The sequence below is a fragment of the Leuciscus leuciscus genome (genome assembly GCF_965113295.1).
Source record: "Leuciscus leuciscus genome assembly, chromosome: 13".
In the NCBI taxonomy this organism is placed as follows: Eukaryota; Metazoa; Chordata; class Actinopteri; order Cypriniformes; family Leuciscidae; genus Leuciscus; species Leuciscus leuciscus.
Genome location: NC_138737.1, coordinates 14,218,598 through 14,237,625, shown reverse-complemented (window position 1 = coordinate 14,237,625; position 19,028 = coordinate 14,218,598). Strand labels below are relative to the sequence as shown.

General features: G+C 38.0%; 1 protein-coding gene across 2 annotated transcripts; it reads left to right on the top strand.

Moving 5' to 3' along the window:
- Window positions 1–7,051: 7,051 nt before the first annotated feature.
- Window positions 7,052–17,703, top strand: adora1b (adenosine A1 receptor b). Of its 2 annotated transcripts, XR_014211455.1 has the most exons (3): window positions 7,052–8,236; window positions 12,130–15,294; window positions 15,456–16,753. XR_014211455.1 is itself a non-coding variant. In XM_082189358.1 (2 exons), the coding sequence occupies exons 1-2, from the start codon at window positions 7,896–7,898 to the stop codon at window positions 12,812–12,814; spliced, it is 1,026 nt and encodes a 341-aa protein (XP_082045484.1). In that variant the 5' UTR covers window positions 7,052–7,895; the 3' UTR covers window positions 12,815–17,703. The 2 variants fall into 2 exon arrangements, 1 of the variants encoding a protein (XP_082045484.1); XM_082189358.1 differs by having other exon boundaries at window positions 12,130–17,703.
- The last annotated feature ends 1,325 nt before the right edge of the window (window positions 17,704–19,028 follow it).

The window sequence follows — 19,028 nt, the reverse complement described above, 5'->3', positions numbered from 1 at the left end:
ATGATGGACAGGTGATTACCTACTCAATTTCTGAAAAGCCACTGAATTTTGGTTCTGTTATTGATGGTCTTCAAGATCCTACACTTTGCAAAAGAAGAGAACAACCGTTTGGATTATAGAAGCATTTTTCTCTCTTGTAGTCACTGAACACCTTACCTTGAGATAGGATGATATAAGTGTTGATTTCTCATGAAAGCTACTATATGGATCGGATGCTATCACACATTTTCCAACACTAGAGATGTGTACCTTCATGAAAATCAAAAAGAAATTTAATCCCTCAAAATGGTAACGGTAGCCGAAATTTGGGGTCCCCTCTCATGGCCTATAATGGGTAGATTTAGGGGTAGGGTTAGGGTTAGGGGATAGAATATAGTTTGAACAGTATGTATATGGGTGATTTATTTGTCAACAGAAATCCTCCTCAATATGCTCTCTGTCTCAAAAGAAACAGGAAATCCAACAAATCTCCTTCCTGTAATCTCCCAGACACCTTAACTTCCATTTTTATCTTCATTTTAAACTAGCTTCCTACTTCTCTGTTACTCTTTCTGCTATCTAACTCCATCATCTCTCTATCTTCCATACTCTCTCTCTCTCTCGCTCTCTATCTCTCTTTCTAATAAGAGCCTCATCCCTGCTTGAATTTCCTGCAGGATCCACTTCTCACAGAAGTGCATTACTACTCATCTGCTTCTTTGGCAACACACAACTTCACTTGAAGCCAGGAACTGAAGCAGAAGGGCAATGTTCTGCACCTGGCATTGTTCAAAATCTCAGCCATTCTCAGCCGTTAGCTTCTTCTGCTAACAAGTTTCTTAAGCAGCCAGGAGACATTTGTTAGGTTTCTCCCATTTTGTTACGTCTGATCAGATTTTATTGCTAATAAAACGAACGGTATGACAGCAAAGAGGAGGCACGCCTTTATGTGTTACGATGTCTAATGAATCTCTTTGCGACATGCTGCCTCTCATTCCTCTGAACAAACGGTGCTTCATTTAAAGAGTGTCTGTCTCAGAGAGATTCTAAGTACACCTGATACCAATCACTTCGGCGGAGTGTTCAATCACACACAAAAATGCCGATGATTATAAAAAATAAAAAAAAGTGAGCAACTGCCATTGAAACGAATGGGGATGCTAACTAATAGCTTTTGCCCGATATTATAGACTTTCTTGGATAAAAGTGTATCATGGCAAATCGGGATAATGAGAAAAACATATGCAGCAGCACGGTGTTTATATGACCTTATAAAAATCAATGTAAGACTGTGCGTGTAAACATAAAACATACACCTGCAATTTTTGGTCTGCCGCAGCAGCTTAATACAAAATTTGATTTTCATGAATAGACTGAGTGTGCATCTCCTTGTGCGTTGGTGAGTGAAAAAGAGAGCAAAACAAGGAGAAAGGAGTATTGTAGATGAGGCGACATTAAAGAAACAGGCCTTAAGGCAATAATCCTGCTTGGTGAATGGTACACGATAACGAAGCTCTGCATGATGACCTACAGCGCCGCTCAGTCTCTTTCCTGCTGTCTCTTTGTGCTTCTGAGAAAAATACGGTCTACTCATAGACCCCCAACCACGAATTCTATGAATCCCAAAGATGAAGTGCAGTAATAGCCTCGAAAAACCATGTCATCCGGCTTCCTGCTATAGACAGAATGAAGTAGAAAATTGGCCGTTTAGGACAGAGCCCTGACTGGAATTTCAATTGACTGGGTGAGAAAATTAAATCAAATATAAATTCTAATTCACAAAACTATTCAAATAAACTAAATAATAATACCAAAAAAATAAAAATAAATGAAGTTTACACACTAAATCAAGATGTGGTCAGCATCTAGTGTGATCAGGTAGAGGTAGAAAATGAGCAATGGTTACCCTTTGAGGCTCTGAAAATGCAATCAAGAAAATGTTCTCTACAAAAGCATGTGCAAATCCTCTTCTTTTCTTTCCCCCGCTGTTTTAGCTTAATAAAAATTCAGCTATACCTCGTTTTTTTAACTGCTAGTGGTCTTGCTGAGGGACCATCTGCTGATATTTCTAGTTTTATGTGATGACAAGCTGCTCTCACTCTTCGTAGAGAAAAATCTGGCAGTTCCTCTATCCAGGCCAGTGGAGAGGAGAGCTGGCAGCTCTTCAAGAGGTCACACTCTTCATAGAGGCTTCACTTTAAAAAGCGGAAAGCTGGAATGTGTAATTAAACAATTATTTATAGTCATTGCCATATGTCAAGTCATCACATTCATAGGAAATATCTCATCAATTTAGAATTATTTCCAACGTTAGTTAATGCTATTAGGCCAGCTTTCAAAGGCATTTTGCCGCTGGTAATCACGACTTATTAACAACAAACAACTCAATTGAGAGTGTGATATTGCTTTATTATTGAATTTAATATTGAGCAACTTTCATTTTGGACACAAATTTTGTTCTGTTAATGAAAGTTGTTCCAAACAATGTCAAAGTAGAATTCACCACTGCACGTCTCCAAGCCACGCACAAGAGCAGCTGTGTTTGGTTCCTGAATATATCAGTATTTTGAATGAATCGGTTGAGTGAATGACTTAATGACTCACTTATAAAAACAGTCACTTGTTTAATTCCTGAATAAATCAGTGTTTTTTAATTAATTGGTTTAGTAAATGACTCAACCTATTGGCCTAACGATGTAATGTACAGAAATCAATTCCCCATCACTTAAGTCCCACCAGCAATAACTGTATCAATAATTATATTAACGGCATCCACATCAATGACGATAACATTCTGTTTATTCTAAGCCAAAGCTGTTAGCTGCTGTTAAGCACATGCAGCTTCTTCTTCTTCTACTTCTTCTTCTTCCTCTGTTGTTTTATGGTGGATTGACAAGCCAACGTAAAAGGTGCATTACCACCACCTACTGATCTGGAGTGTGGAGTGCACATAGTTTTGGAAGAATGAATCAATGAGGGGGGGAAAGAAAATAATAATTAAATAATTAAATAAATAGGCTTAGCACATGCAGCCGCTCAAGCCCTTTAAAGTCAGATGGATTCTAATTGGCTAGTTACAAAGGCCATGCCCCCCATATGTAAAAACAAGGTGGATAAACAGTGAAGTCACAGTGCCATTAGCTATGTTTCCATCCACCTATTTGTATGTGCATTTTGGGATATTGCATAAAAAAAAGCTGGATGAAAACGGCAAGATTCGCATACATTTTTTCAAAATGCACATAAAAACGTAAAAACGCTTTTATCCGATGAGAAGACATGCTCATAAAATGCGATGGAGACCACAACGTGCAACAAAAAAAAACTTTGGCTCAGGAGTGGATGTGGTTGGATAACTGCAGACCAATTTCATTGCACAGCATCTCAAATGCTGGTTTGATCATTCTGAAATGTCATTTATTTCTAGGGGGGAAAAAAGCCACAGTAGCTCCCCGATTGCAGCAACTTCCACTTTTTATTACAGAAATGTTGAACCAATTTCCCAGGAAGTTAAGTTATTTTTTTCTCTTGATCACATGGAAACGCTGTTTCATTCACAAATGTTTTATGCAAAATTCCAATTTTGTGCACAAGTTAAATTCACAATTTTGGATGCAAACATAGCTATAGTGTATATCGACAATCTCGGAATGCCGCTCTGCCAATCAGAATCAAGGATCAGAACTATAGGATAATAGGTATATTCAATAATATTGACTATCCTAACACAGTGTCTGAAAAGGGGCATCATTACCACTACACAGTCATAAAGCAAATTACAATTTTAAACAACCAAAACATGCATTTTGTAAAATAGGTAAGGCTTTTCCTGTCATAATCACATGATTTTAGGGTCTGTGTAAGTAAGTAAATTTCATTAAATGAAAGTGCAGGTCTCCGTAGGGACTTATACGAGTCAATCCTTTATGACATGATTCTCTCTTGATAGTTGCTTTTAAAGGCAAATGGTGTTAATCGGTCTTGCAAGGTGTCCTGACTATAAGGAGACTGAAATATAACCAGCCGACATGAGTTTAATCATGTCAACTTCAACAGTGCAAAGCCCAGATGTTTGCTAAAGAAAACCCAGCAGTGTGGACAATCTGAGTGGGTCATTAAGGTGAATAGACAAATACTGATCTTGGTAAAGTGCTGCTCTCAAACTGTGGACATTGCAAATGTCCCTTAGGGAGGGACTGCAAGCAAGAGAAACACACAAAGATCTGCACGTCTATGTCTGCTTAATTACTACAACTCATCCTCAAAGCATTTTTAGGCATGGATGATATGGAGCTGGACACAAAATGGCTCAGCCATTAAAATCTACACAAATGAGTCTCAGGGGGACGGTCTTGCGGATACAAAAGTGCTTACCACATCACATTTTCAGATGTGTTTCTTTTCAGTGAAATCAGTCAATTCATGCTTTATAGGGTGGAGATTCTTGCAATGCTTGGGATATTCAAGTGGATCAGGGACATATTCGTGCCAAGACTGCAGTCAGGTCGAGTAAAATGTAAAATAGTCCTGCTTTATTTGAATAAATAAATAAATGTGGTCATTAAAAATCCCAGGATGTCCTTCGAAAAAGAGTAGGGGTGTAACCCCGGCATCCTGGCCAAATTTGTCCCTTGGCCTCTGTCCATTATGGCCTCCTAATCATGCCCATATATTGATTGGCTTCATCACTTTGTCTCCTGTCCACCAGTAAGCTGGTGTGTGGTGGGCGTTCTGGCGCAATATGGCTGCCGTCGCATCATCCAGGAGGATGCTGCACATTGGTGGTGGTTGAGGAGATTCCCCCTTCCATGTAAAGCGCTTTGAGTAAAAGCGCTATATAAATGTAACGAATTATTATTATTATTATTATTATTAATTATTAAACAGAAAGGCATGTTAGATGCAGATTGTCTAGTCCTCGCTGCACTGGGATTGTAACGTCTGTCTGGGAGGTGTTTACTGTACCGAGAGGAGCTGGACACCATTTAGGTAAATGTTTAGACAATGTGTTCAGTATTGACAAGCACAACATGGGCAACAGTTTGGGTGTTATTTGTTTAGGCAAATTGTGTTTGTCTATTTTTGTCATTGCCTTTGTCAGACCACATTTCAACAATAAATGCAGGAGTTATAGGTAACCTATTAACAAAGGTTCCTTATCTTTTTCTTTCAGCACTATTTTATTATCTATTTTTTTATTGCCGAAGTCTTTGCAACTTATAGGTGAATAAAAAGAAAATGCAAAAGACAACCTATACAGAGTAACTGAAAATGATCAAATAGTAATAATAACCATTTATATTTTTACAAAAATAATATTTCTGTATATAAAAATATACATTGAAATGATATGTGTAATTTTGCTTAGGAAATAGGTCCATCTCCATATGTAACAATATGATTTGGGCTCTTAGTTTAACTCTCTGACTTCTAACCCCCTGTGTATGACCCTTTGGCCTGTGCTCTATGCCAACAAACAGTTGAACAGCTTTGATAAGAGCCTGGAAGATTTCCCATTGTAATCTAGTATACAAAACAGAAGAAACACCCTTATTATCCTGAGAATCCTACACAGTTTGTTTGCTTGATTGTTTGTTGATTGCTAATTTCTTTTGTCATCCCTTGAGTGAGATCCATGTATGTGGTCCTGCTCTGCTGGGGTTAAAGATTATTAGTGCCAGTTGTGTATTATGTAAAAAAAAAAATGTTTACCATTATCATTAGTATTTTTCAACTCCCAGGGACACTGAACCTGCTCTTATAAGACACAAAAAAGGACCTCATAACATATTCAGTCATGTTATTAGTTTTATTGGTTGAATAATTAGTTACTGCACATCTGTGTATTGATCTGACTATTATTATTATGTCCTAGACAGCACACTGGAGAATTGTAGAATCCCACAGTTCATTTCATGAATCACTGACATTACTGATGTTTTTTGAATGGGATTTTTATTTCTTATTTAAACAACTTGATTTCTGTTTTGTATTTGTATCTGTGTGCATATCAGCTGAAATACTGTTTTAATAATGTGCAAATATTTGTCATGCCATTAATGCAAACTTAACACTGCTATATAAAGGTTCTTCCTGTATAGTCATGGAATACTCACTTAGAGGAATGTGGCGTCCCTTTCCTCAGAATCAACAGGATAAACCGCATGTTGTAATTCTGTGTGAAGTGCATGAATGGATGGATTCACCGCACCTGATGAATCATCCAGAAACTTCTCTTATGGAAATGAGACTGGCACTGTGGCCAGCTTTCTCATGCTATGATTTTTTCTACTTGCTAAAATCACCTGCATCTATCATGGAGGAGTTCTGGGAAAAAGCTGGCGATACCATGACTGAAAGTCCTGTGTGGGGGGATTTGACTGGGACATGACAGATGGAGGAAGACTTCATTATGATTCCCCTCAAAAACAGGAGATTTTTGTCAGCCACAGACAGGGGCTTAGTCACTGATCCACAATACCAACAAACATAACATGCTCTAGAATTTGTCTTTTTATTTTTTAATAATTATTTTATAAATATATATTTTTAATTATCATGTCTGTGGATCAAATAAATAAATAGTACATTTGCATTTATATTTGATATTTTTATTTGCTGTGTCTATTTAATGGCATGTTCTAATGTGATACTTTATACAAAAATTAACTTACAAAAATTAACCTACACCGATAAATATTAAATGGGTTAAAAATTTGGACAACTATCCTTGGTCTTCCCTATTTAAAACTTAAACATCAAAAGGATTTTTCAAAGACATGTCAATAGCTACAGTAGCCTACATCATTTTTGAGTAACCACATTAGCGTCACTTGTGAGATAACTGGAGCATCCTGTTTTTTTATTATTATTATTATTTTATTTTTTTATTAACTTATGTCTCAGCACATTAAGCTTATTTTAGATTATTAAACCTATTAGTTTAGTTGAAATGTTGTAAATATATTTCACAATCAATTTTTATTTCTTCTTTGGGGCGTCGTTTGAGCGTACAGTAGTTCACTGCATGCTTATCAGCCTATATGTCACCTCCTACTTCCCTGCACTCTCATGGGTGCAATATCTCATAGGCTATGATAGTGCACACACTAATATTACACTAAACAGAGGCACGGTCAGCCTCACTCTTTATCTCGAGTTAAACTCTGAAGACGAAAGAAAGTAGAAAACGCATGTTGGTTGTCCCTCAGATATGCTCAAGCAGGGAACCAAAGACGGCGCGGTGTTTGGGGTGGGTTTTTGTCTCCTGTCAAAGGAAAACGGAATGACCTCTGGGTTTGGGATTTTCACAAAAAAAGGAATCCACACCGGTTAGTTGGACGTATTTTGCTCCCAATTGTAAATTGCTAAGTTGGCGAGTATGTGTGAGACAAAGAGCTCTACCCATCGACAGCTATTCTGGGGCACCGCATAGCACAGGAGTGTAGGCTAAACGACCCGCGCTCTGGACAATATATTGTTTCACATATCCAGGGACAAATATGGTGCGTCTTTTAATTTACTTTCCTAATGTTTGGACATTCAGAAAACTGCCTGACAGTTGTAGGTGACACGGAGAAATGTATTTGTTAGATTGTGGGATGAATAAGTGGCGCGCGCATGTCTCGCACGAGCGCAGGTGGATCCAATGAAGAGGCGCTGTAGTAAACGACGAGAAAACGCCGAAACTGGTCGATATTTTTAGCATAACATTTTGTAAGTCACTTCTGTGGTTTGTGGGGTTTGTTCTTCTCGCGTTCCATTTTAAAATTTAAATAGGCATGTGTGGAATACCGCTACTCTTTTGAATGGCAACGCTTTGATGGGAGGATTTTTCTCTGGACTACAGTTAATCAATTTACACATCATTTTCACTAGAAAATCCATTTTCGCGTGGATATTCATCCAGCAGAAGAATGCCCGAGGAGCTTTCCGCGGCCAAAGCCCTCTACATGGGCATGGAGGTGGTGATCGCCGTGTCATCCGTGATAGGAAACGTGATGGTGGTTTGGGCTGTGAAAATTAATAAATCTCTGAGAGATACTACATTTTGCTTCGTCGTTTCTCTGGCGCTCGCGGACATTGCAGTTGGAGCGCTGGTCATCCCACTGGCGATAACTATAAGTATCGGACTCCAGACTCACTTCTACAGCTGTCTGCTGGTGGCGTGCACGGTGCTGGTTCTGACCCAAAGTTCGATCCTCGCTTTGCTCGCTATAGCCATCGACCGATACCTGAGGGTCAAGATCCCAACCAGGTAAAGTTATTCTTCTCTCATGCCCTCTGGAGCAGCTCTGCAGATCTCTTTCTGCTGTAAGAGTGGTTTACGTTATGCATATACATATAGCATGCTTTACATTTACAATATGCACATTGCAACATATGTACATATTGCATGCTATACATATAGGCAAAGTATTTATTATAGTCAAATAAAACTAATGTAAATGGAAGACATATTATTTACTATTCTGTCTCACTAAAATGTATAAGCAAATTTGTGACATGATTTCAACACTGTCCCGGAACACTCTCATACAAAATGCAAATTATGAAAAGGATTACATTTAATAAGTTAAATGATAATAATAATTGTCATCATATTAGCCCCACTGTCTGGCCAGACTGTTTTCAAACAACATGCAGTTTATGTTGCTTGAAGGCTAAAGGAAGAAACCTCATGCACCTGACCTAATGACATAATTATGACTCATGCCTTTCCTGTAAATGTGCACTTATTGCAAAGCTTTTCACACATTAGGCTTATATAGAACAATTCACAGTAAGCACTATGTCAACGGATATGAACATGCTTTCATTTTCGTTTTTAGAACAGGTATTATATCCAATGGTAAATGTGCCATGTTATAAATTTTGATCCTTTTTTGTAGCAGTTCCTTATTTTTGTATTGTTCCTTGAACTTTCTATACTTACTGCTTATCACTTAATGTCAAGTGTCAGAGACATCATGGACAAAATTCGAGAAACATGCCACATTTCAACTCATCACAAAAGTTGAAAAGCTGCACCTGACTCAGTATGTGCAGGTGCATTATTTCTTTAGGGCACAAAATACATACACTATCTGCTTTAAAGTTCTAGCAACATCCTATTTATGCCTGGATTCCCCGAGGAATGCAACATACTCAGCTAAAAGCCATTCCATTTTTAAAGAGGCTTTTTGTGTGGAGAATATAGTTCTGTGCTCTTTTTTTCACTGTAATGCATCAAACGGGAGTCCTGTGTTCAAATCCCAGACGAGTTTAATCTATAACTTTGCATTTAATTTTGCCGTCTTGACAATCATGACCTGTACTATATGTCAAAATTAACATGAAATCCACCCCTTCAACACTTTTTTGAGGTGACTTGTGGGCAGACTCATAGTAGAAAAAGTGTGAGGGCAAATACAGTGTAGCATATGGAGGCTACATGGAAAAAGTTACCTCATACAAAAAGTGGAGAGCAAAAACAATCCCATGAAAATGTTGCGAAAGAGTTATCGAGAAGTGAAGTGTGTCTGAGAAGGGTATAGAGTTGCTGCCCTGAGCGACTGCCTGTCGGCTCTGCCAGGATCAGTCATTGTGCACAATAGATGAGAATGTAAACTCGCACTCGATCGGCCCAAAGCCGGCATCCGACCAGCGCGGAAGGTCTTTACATGTTACTGTCTTTTTCTCGAGGCAAAGTATTTTTTGATTAAATGCAATACATTTGGATATGTATTCTCTCGTTATTTCATCTGACTCCATAAATGAAAAGGTTTTAATGATATCTGTGCATCATTAAATGTGAGCGAATGTTTGACTATTCTTTTTAACTCTTTAATGTAAAAAATGTCAAGGTCAGTTAGAATAATCTGAATTTCATGTGATCTCAGCTTGAGAGACGGGGACTGGGGGAAGAGGGGAAGAAATGTAGATTAGGATGACTCGGAGGTGAGACTTTCGATAGTGCAGAAGGGGGAGTTCAAATGTTAATTTCCAGCAAAGTCCTTTGCCTTATCGAGGAGTGGTCATTCCTCAACCAGTTCTTCCAGTTTTTCCAGTCTTACAAGAACAAGTTATCAAGAAGTCTTCTAGACTTACAATGGGGCCCAAAAATATAAGACCACTAGAGAAAATAATGCTTTTTTCTCATTTAATGAATCATTTTCCATTGCATATGATCTTATCAGCATAACAATTTGAGTAGATAGTTGAATATAGTGTATCATCTTATCTAATGTCTCACTGATAGCAGCATTCGATCTGTATGAATTCCACACGTTCCATCCATGTTATCCCAGCATGATCCCAGAATAATGGCAGGATAAGCTTAAGTACAGAATAGAATACTAAAGTTCTGTGGTCTACTGTGCTGATGCAGAATGTTACATGTGCTTTACAACCTACTTGCAGAAGACGGGTACAAATGATTTGACAAATTTCTCTTCAATAATGCATGGCTCTTATTCTGTATAAAGTCATACATAACCATCTATTTTTGTACAATCAGAAACCTGATCCTTTAATCACAGCAACAGTGCTTCTCTTAGGCCTACAGTATGCATGAGTGAAAACAGAGTTAAAGACTGTGGCTCTGGGCAACAGAAATCATGCAAAAGAGTATGATTATTTAGATGAAACAAACAATCCATCATTTAACATTTCTGTGTTTAGTTAATGTGATTAATAAAAGCACATTCAAACAATGATTCAAACAAAAAACATCTACTGAATCTTAACAAACTGACTGAAAGCGTATTTGTGTAGAATTCAGTCAGACAGCTGCAGAGACTTGAAAGTCTGCCATTAAATCATTCAGACAAAAGACAAGGAGACTGGAGAGAGACCTAATATCAGATGAAAGGATGGCATCTCAGAGAAGATGTACCTGAAGGACGAGAGGGAGTGGGTTGGACTGAAACAAGCTTTCTGGTGGTGGTACTTTGTCACAATTTGGCTCTTAATTTAAAGTTACAAGGCAGGTCAAAGAAGCTGCCCTTGGTCATTCAAAGACTATAAACCATGATTTCAAGAGGTGATTTGCAAAGTAACCATAATTCTGTACTAATTATACAGAATTTTGCCTTTTATTTTCTTGTAATGGAGATGTATGTGTTTTCTTAACTGCACATTTTGAAGTATATACAGTTGCTGGTCATAAAATTTGAATATCATCAAAAAGTTTATTTATTTCAAGAATTCAACTTAACAGGTGAAACTAATATAATATATAGACTCATTACATGCAAAGTGACATATTTCAAGCCTTTATTTGTTATAATTTTGATGATTATGGCTTACAGCTTATGAAACTCACGAAATCAAAATCCCAGAAAATTAGAATATTACATAATCACACAGTAATTACACAGTAATACCATGGTCATTGAACCAGGTTTTGGTTTTTTTGGCAGTGTGGGCAGGTGCAAATCCTGCTGGAAAATGAAGTCAGCATCTCCATAAAGCTTGTCTGCTGAAGGAAGCATGAAGTGCTCTGAAAATGTCCTGGTAGACGGCTGCATTGAGTGGACAGCACAGTGGACCAACACCAGCCGATGACATGGCTCCCCAAACCAACACAGACTGTGGAAACTTCACACTGGACTTCAAGCATCTTGGATTGTGTGCCTCTCCATTCTTCCTCCAGACTCTGGGACCTTGGTTTCCAAATGAGATGCAAAATTTGCTCTCATCAGAAAAGAGGACTTTGGTCCACTGTGCTTTATTAAATCCAGAGTCAACGCAGCCGTCTACCAGGACATTTTCAGAGCACTTCATGCTTCCTTCATTTTCCAGCAGGATTTGCACCTGCCCACACTGCCAAAAGAACCAAAACCTGGTTCAATGACCATGGTATTACTGTGTAATTACTGTGTGATTTCATGTAATATTCTAATTTTCTGGGATTTTGATTTCGTGGGTTTCATAAGCTGAAAGCCATAATCATCAAAATTATAACAAATAAAGGCTTGAAATATCTCACTTTGCATGTAATGAGTCTATATAATATATTAGTTTCACCTGTTAAGTTGAATTCTTGAAATAAATCAACTTTTTGATGATATTCTAATTTTATGACCAGCACCTGTATATACTACTGCATATCATGAGAAATGGATTCAAATTAAAAACTTGTTTAACTCTTGTGTTCTTTTTTTATAGTTATAAGCGAGTGGTCACTCCCAAACGAGCTAGAATCGCAGTATTCATGTGTTGGACGGTGGCCTTCATAATTGGCTTTACTCCCATGCTGGGCTGGAACAATTTACACAGCCTGCAACGTAACAACGGCTCACTCGGCCCTGACCTCATCATCACCTGCCAGTTTGAGAACGTCATCAGCATGGACTACATGGTCTACTTCAACTTCTTTGGTTGGGTGCTTCCCCCTCTTCTTTTCATGCTCATCATTTACTCTGAAATCTTCTACATGATCCACAAGCAGCTGAATAAGAAGGTGTCCAGCCACTCTGAACCGAACAAGTATTACGACAAAGAACTGAAGCTGGCGAAGTCTCTGGCACTAGTCCTTTTCCTGTTCGCCGTTAGCTGGCTCCCTCTCCACATTATGAACTGCATCACACTCTTCTGTCCGAAGTATGAGAAGCCCATGTTCCTCATTTATATAGCCATTCTGCTCTCACATGGCAACTCTGCAGTCAACCCCATCGTTTACGCATTCCGCATCAAGAGATTTCGTACCGCGTTCCAGAGGATCTGGAAACAGTACCTCTGCTGCAAGGAGGCTCCTCCCCCTGAGAGCCAGCCAAGCGAGAGACTGGATAACAATCACTATATGGCCGCTGCCACTGCACGTCCAGACCCTGCTTTGGAACATAACGTCTGAATGACTTCCCAGCATCCTCTGGGGAGCTCGAATGCCTTCTGCTGGCTGGACAGCCAAAGCTGTCAAGTCTCGGTTTGTCTCTTTTGAATGTAAATCAGAGCTCACCACAGACTGTTCTGGCTGAAAAGTCCATTTATTGGAATGAGACCGCATCGCTCTTAAGAGAAGAGAAAGTTCATAAGAGGGAATCAGAGGAAATCTTGCTTTATGGAGAAAGGCCTTGAAGAATGTTTTGAAGTAAAATGAGTTTGACAGTACACATCATACAGTTAAATTATAAAAATATAGAAATATTTGCTCAAATAATGCACACATGTATCGTGCAGTTCTGGAAACCTATTCACCAGTAAACTGGGTCAATCTGAATGTATGCAGAACAGATATCAGAGCACCGTACACACTCAAGGTTCTTGGATATTCTACTTGTATTCTGAACCTTATTTGTGCACAATGACAGAACGAGGATGTCAGAAACAGTGTCAAGGAGGTGGACACGGGTTTTTCTTGTCCTATTATGGAGTGTCTGAGCACTGGCCTGTTATTGTGAAGGACAAAAGTATGTACTGCAGGCAGCTGACATTGCATTTCACTCACAGTTGAGTGACTCACATATTGAGGTTCTCTTGCCTTTTTGCAAATTTGTGTGCGCGTATGTGTATGATTGTGTGCATGTTATTACAAAACTAGAATCATTAGAGGAAATGAAGATGCACTGAAGTCCTATTTATTCTTTTTTCTTGTGACCGGAAAACAAAAGTGGAACTGTCTGTACCAAAGACTAAATCTCCACTATTTGAATATTAAGGGTAAATAAAAGATCAAATCCAATAGTGTATTTCCTTTCAGTTTTACAGAAGTATTTAGCTATACTTTTTCAACAAAACAAACAAACGGACTCATTGGAGAGATTGGAATGAGAATATAACACTACTGGGTAAACCTACTGAACTTAATTTTTATTTGTCTTAAAGCGATAGACCTCCCAAAAACAAAAATTCTGTCATCAATTTAAACAATCATCCCAACCCATATGACTTTTTTTCTCCTGTATAACACAGAAGGGTATATTAAGCAGAATATTAACACTTCTATAAAAACAGATACAATAATAAACTAGTTTGACTAATTCTAAAATCACAGCTAGAAAAAAAAGATGTTATATTTTACATATAAAATCATTTTCCAAAATTAGTTTTCTATACATTTGACCTTTGACCTTTTTTTTAGGGTCCTGTCATTTTTAACTGACTTTGTCCTATTTGGGTAAATTATTTTTGGCAAATCGTCTGAAACCTCACACACATTTAAATGAATTTTCACAATCTGAAAAGTACTGAAAGCTCTTAGTGTTTCAAAAAACATTAAAAAGCTTTCTTAACTTTCCATTTCCTTTTGTGCTACAATATTTCATTAGGAACTAACATGTGAAAGTCCAAAAAATTGACAAAAATTCAGATGCAATTTCACTTCCTATAAACTAGTGAAACCATGTCTTAATGTTTCAAAAATAATTTAAAAAATCTTTAACATTGTTTCTTTCTTGGAATTCCAAATAAATTATTGTAGCACAAGTGAAAATCAACAAGACTCTTCTTTTTCAGTATAGCCCACACTTTCCACACGTAACTGTTAAGTCATCATTTTTGGAGCATCCCTGCTTGTCAGTGTATTGACGCCAATAGGCAGTGGCATCTGACCTTTGGTTGTAGTATGGATCACATCTTCCAAACTGGCATTGGATAATACCCAAATGCCTGACTTCCACAACATTCTATGACATATACTGTATTCTTCATCTCTGCTTCTATCCTCCTTGATCTTCATCTTCTTCCTTTCTAACTACAACCTTATTTTCTGCCATCACTGTCATCAATACTTTCTTCCCTGTCTTCTATAAAACTTATCATCAAAAAAGACTATTATACTGCGTGCCAGACCTGAAAAATAGTGCAGCTACACAGAAAATATATATTTTCTAGTCTAAAATGAACTCCCTTTGGAGCCTTGGAAGCATGTGACCTAACATACTGATGTCTCCACTTCCTTGTTGCCAATAATGTCAAGCCCATTGCAAATAGATTTTATTTTTATTGGCTGAATGGGAGGTCATACGATATTACTAACATTTTTTGTTTGTTTGTTTTGTTGAACATTATTATTGTATTAGTGTCATTTATAAATGGCGATTTCCCTTAGAGGGTCAAGGAGGAGGTGTATGGCAAGCCGTTTTATAATTTAAACGTACTAGTATCTATTCCATTAAGTACTAGTGCTTATTCATTAGCTACTAGTGCTTATTTTTTAGGTACTAGTGCCTATTCGTTAGATACTAGTGCTTATTCTTTAGGTACTAGTGCCTTTTAAAAGATACTAGTACTTATTCATTAGATCGCCTACTTATTTGTTAGATACTAGTACTTATTCCAGTAGTGACTAGTACTTAATTATACCTAACTTGTTAAGAAAAAAAATATTTTTTAGTTACTAGTAACATTTTAGATCAAAGATATCCTTACCTTAATAGATACAAGTACTATTTAAATAGTCAGTGTGCAAATAATATGTTGAATATTAATGAACCAACCGTTCAGTTGGATGACATATCAAAGAGACATGACACAGGAAACGGACTGAATTGCAGAAGGCCGTTTTTAAAAATAACAATATAGCCTACCTTTTTAATGGTATTAGAGTAAAAAAATAAATAATGAATAGGCATATGTAATATAGTGCATATTATTTTGACATGACTCTCATTCTCAGACGCAGATTAATATTCAGAATTTTTGATTGTAAGGAATTATGAATGCTCACCAAAAATCCCAATCTCTGGGTATTGTGGTTGTTTGGCTGGTGGGTATGAACCGGTTTTTGGATCTACTTAACTGTTGTTTGAATTTTATTATTGGCAGTTAAGTCTTTATTATAGCCTACTGTACATTCAAAACAATAAATGTCATATTAAACATATATCTTTCCTTGCGTTCATGCTAACCAATTAGCTAGATAAACCAACAAAGCCAGTTACTTATGAAAAATCAATCTTCTATAGCCTTAGCCTGCATTACCATATGAACTCTGATTGGATGGTTGAGAGTATACTCATGTTTATGTAATGATCTGTTAAAAGAAGATATCTCTTAATATTTTCTTACTAGTTCCTTGTGAGGTTGAAGATATCTGCAAATTAATAGATACTAGTAGCTATTCTGTTTTGATATCATCTAATAATTTATGACTAGTAATTATTCCAATATTGATCTTTTTAAATATTACTAATAAGTATTCATTAGATACTAGTACTTGTTTATTGTATACAATTACTTTTCATTCGATACTAGTACCTATTTAATAGATACTAGTAGTTATTCGTTAAGTATTAGTATTAATAACTTATTTATTTGACACTAGTATATTTTTTTATTGTAACAAGTAACATTTCTTATCTTACTAATCACCACTGTTTTTTTACTCGTCTTATGGTAGACTGTAAATGTTAAAACAGCTTGCCATAGTAGTGTGTATTTTTGGAGATGATAAAATGCTTTCTTCTATCCCAACTAAAAGTAAAGCCATTTTAGGTTGATTTCCTCAAACAGAGGCACTATCAAAACATTGCTCTGTTTGTTTGAGCATCCTGACCGTGAGTTTAGGCACCAATTACTCCTGGGGGAGTTTGGGAATTTGTTTAGGAATGATTTTTGACATTTCATTTGGTCACTCTAGTGGCACAGAAATGACACGTGACGTCACACTTCTGTGGGGTTTTTGATCTCACATGTGGATGTGGTCTATACTGACATCAGAACATGTATTTAATCTGTACATAGCAATGTTATATGCACCATGTCCAAGTACATTATGTTCATGTTTGAAAGTTGTGGAATTACAATCATTTGTACATGAAATATTTCTGAGTAAATGGGAACAATGGGCTAATTCATTCTAGCATTTTGTTTTTACTGCACTGCATCAGACAGACCAGACACAGTATAAATAAGTGGTAGTGCAATGACTGAATGAGGAGGTGGGGGATTCTTGTCCCTGAACCCCACGCAGTTCTCAATATGTTCAAAAACAGGAAATGTTAGTTTACAATCAATGGAAGTGGTTCATCGTCATTCATCATCTTTACTGTCAGCACATTTTCCTTCTAGCTCTTGGTATCAGCTTATGTTTGTCTCAAAGCCTACCAATGAAAGACAAAAAATATTTAATTTAGAAATTCCTCTATGTTAAACAATATCTTGAGATCTCCAAATAATCCTCTTTTATGAAACCATTCCTTATGCATGAGCAGAAAGGAGCCAAGGAAGAACTGAAGTTTCTTATAAGAAATAACACAGGTCCCAGGGGTCCACATGCACGGGTAGGGGAGACAGGGTTGGTGGCACAGTTTTTATTTTCGTGGAATATCTCAAGTGAAAAAAATAATAATATGAACCCAATTATGTTCAAAATGAAGGCTTAAGTTAAAGAAATATACATTCAATGTCATGAAATATTTACTAAAAATGTTTCATTTATGACTAAAGATATATTAATGGAAATGGTTGGCACAGTGTTAAACATCTACAGCTTTGAGATAGTAGCAACAAAAATAAAAAATAAAAACATATAGGTGTTATGAAACATGATCTGAAACATGATTGTAAGAATATTTTATCTCTATTTAATGTTCCTCGTGCCTCAGTCTTGTTCCTTTTTCATGGATTGAAAAGAATTACAGGCCTGGGAGAGTCAGGAACATGAAACCAATTGGTGATCACCAACTTTCTCAGCTTTTACTTGCAAACATCAGCATTTATACAGGGTGTTATATCAGGGGGGTGTAACAGCCAACCAATGAGAATATACATGTGAGACAAGTCCATTTATGGCCACTTTCCGGCTGAAGGCAGCCCTTTCTTTCCCATAACAAAATAATAGGGACCCTTTTATAGGCTGCTTTCCAAAAAACACACTCACATAAGAGTGTAGGCTACATTAAAACAAATGTGTGAAGAGAAGCAAGAACTTCTCTCCACTCCAACCTCAAACTTCTCTCCACTCCAACCTCAAATTTAGCCTCAAAGACCAAAAAGGAAGAAAACAGGGTGAAAGAGACAGAAAAGTCAGGCTGATTAGATTTATCTTGCAATTAATATGATTTTTTTTGTGTGTGCTCCACGAGTTTGTCACGGTGTCTGGTTGTGTTTCCCCGGGTGTCCACTAGATGTCCTTCTTTCCCCACAGTGTTAGGCACTAGAACTCCATTCCCCACAAGTCTGTCTGTGTATCGCACCCAGGTGTCTGTTGTTTGTATAACCAGCTGTCTCTCGTTATCCCGTTGTCATTCATGTATTTAATGCCCTGTTTGTCTCATGTTCGGTGTGTATCAATGTTATTCGTCATACCGCGTCTGTTGCCCGTGTCTTTCCTGTTTATAGTCTGTTTATTGTTTTTCTTGACTGCCTGGCTGGATTTGACCATTGCCTGCCTTTTTGGATATTGATTCTTGGATTACCCCTAATAAATACTTCGTGCTGCACTTTTGGATCCTGTGCTCTTCATTCCCTGAGCGGTCGTGACAGATTGATACACCAATGGAAGGATCCAGCAGCACGGGGATTCGTGTTCGTCCCCCCACCACAGAGAAGGAGAGAAGGGGACGAGTTCAGAACATCATGGCTCTACACCAACAGGGCCAATCGGTAAATGGTTTGTCCCAAGCGTTTTGGACACTGTCTAGAGGCTTGGGATATAATGATGCCACCCTAAAGGACCTTTTGAACTGGTGCCTGGATGAGCCGTTGCCCAGGTGGGAGATGAACGGGTTAGAGGACTTAGACTTTTGGAGATTTGTTTTATACCTCGAAGTCCGAAGTCAATGGGATACACCAGCTTCACCCGCATCGCCGCTGCCCAGCCCAGAGAGTGCATCGCCGCTGCCCAGCCCAGAGAGTGCATCGCCGCTGCCCAGCCCAGAGAGTGCATCGCCGCTGCCCAGCCCAGAGAGTGCATCGCCGCTGCCCAGCACAGACACCGCTCAAATCCCAGAGCCCAGCTCAGAGCCCGCACCTCACCGCCGTAAGCGACGGAGGAGGAGGAAGACCCCCGATTCCCCCAATGCCCTGGAAGTCGCTGTTGCAGAGGAAGCTGTCTCTGAAGCAACTGCGGGTGTGGAAAAGGAAGCTGTCTCGGAGGTCGTTGCTGCTACCGCGGAGAGGAGGGC

Bases quoted from the DNA above. Each gene is read 5' to 3' on its own strand.
- adora1b (XM_082189358.1), top strand. From the start codon at position 7,896: ATGCCCGAGGAGCTTTCCGCGGCCAAAGCCCTCTACATGGGCATGGAG. The intron at 8,237-12,129 runs GTAAAGTTATTC...CTTTTTTTATAG, and splicing joins AGGGTCAAGATCCCAACCAG to TTATAAGCGAGTGGTCACTC.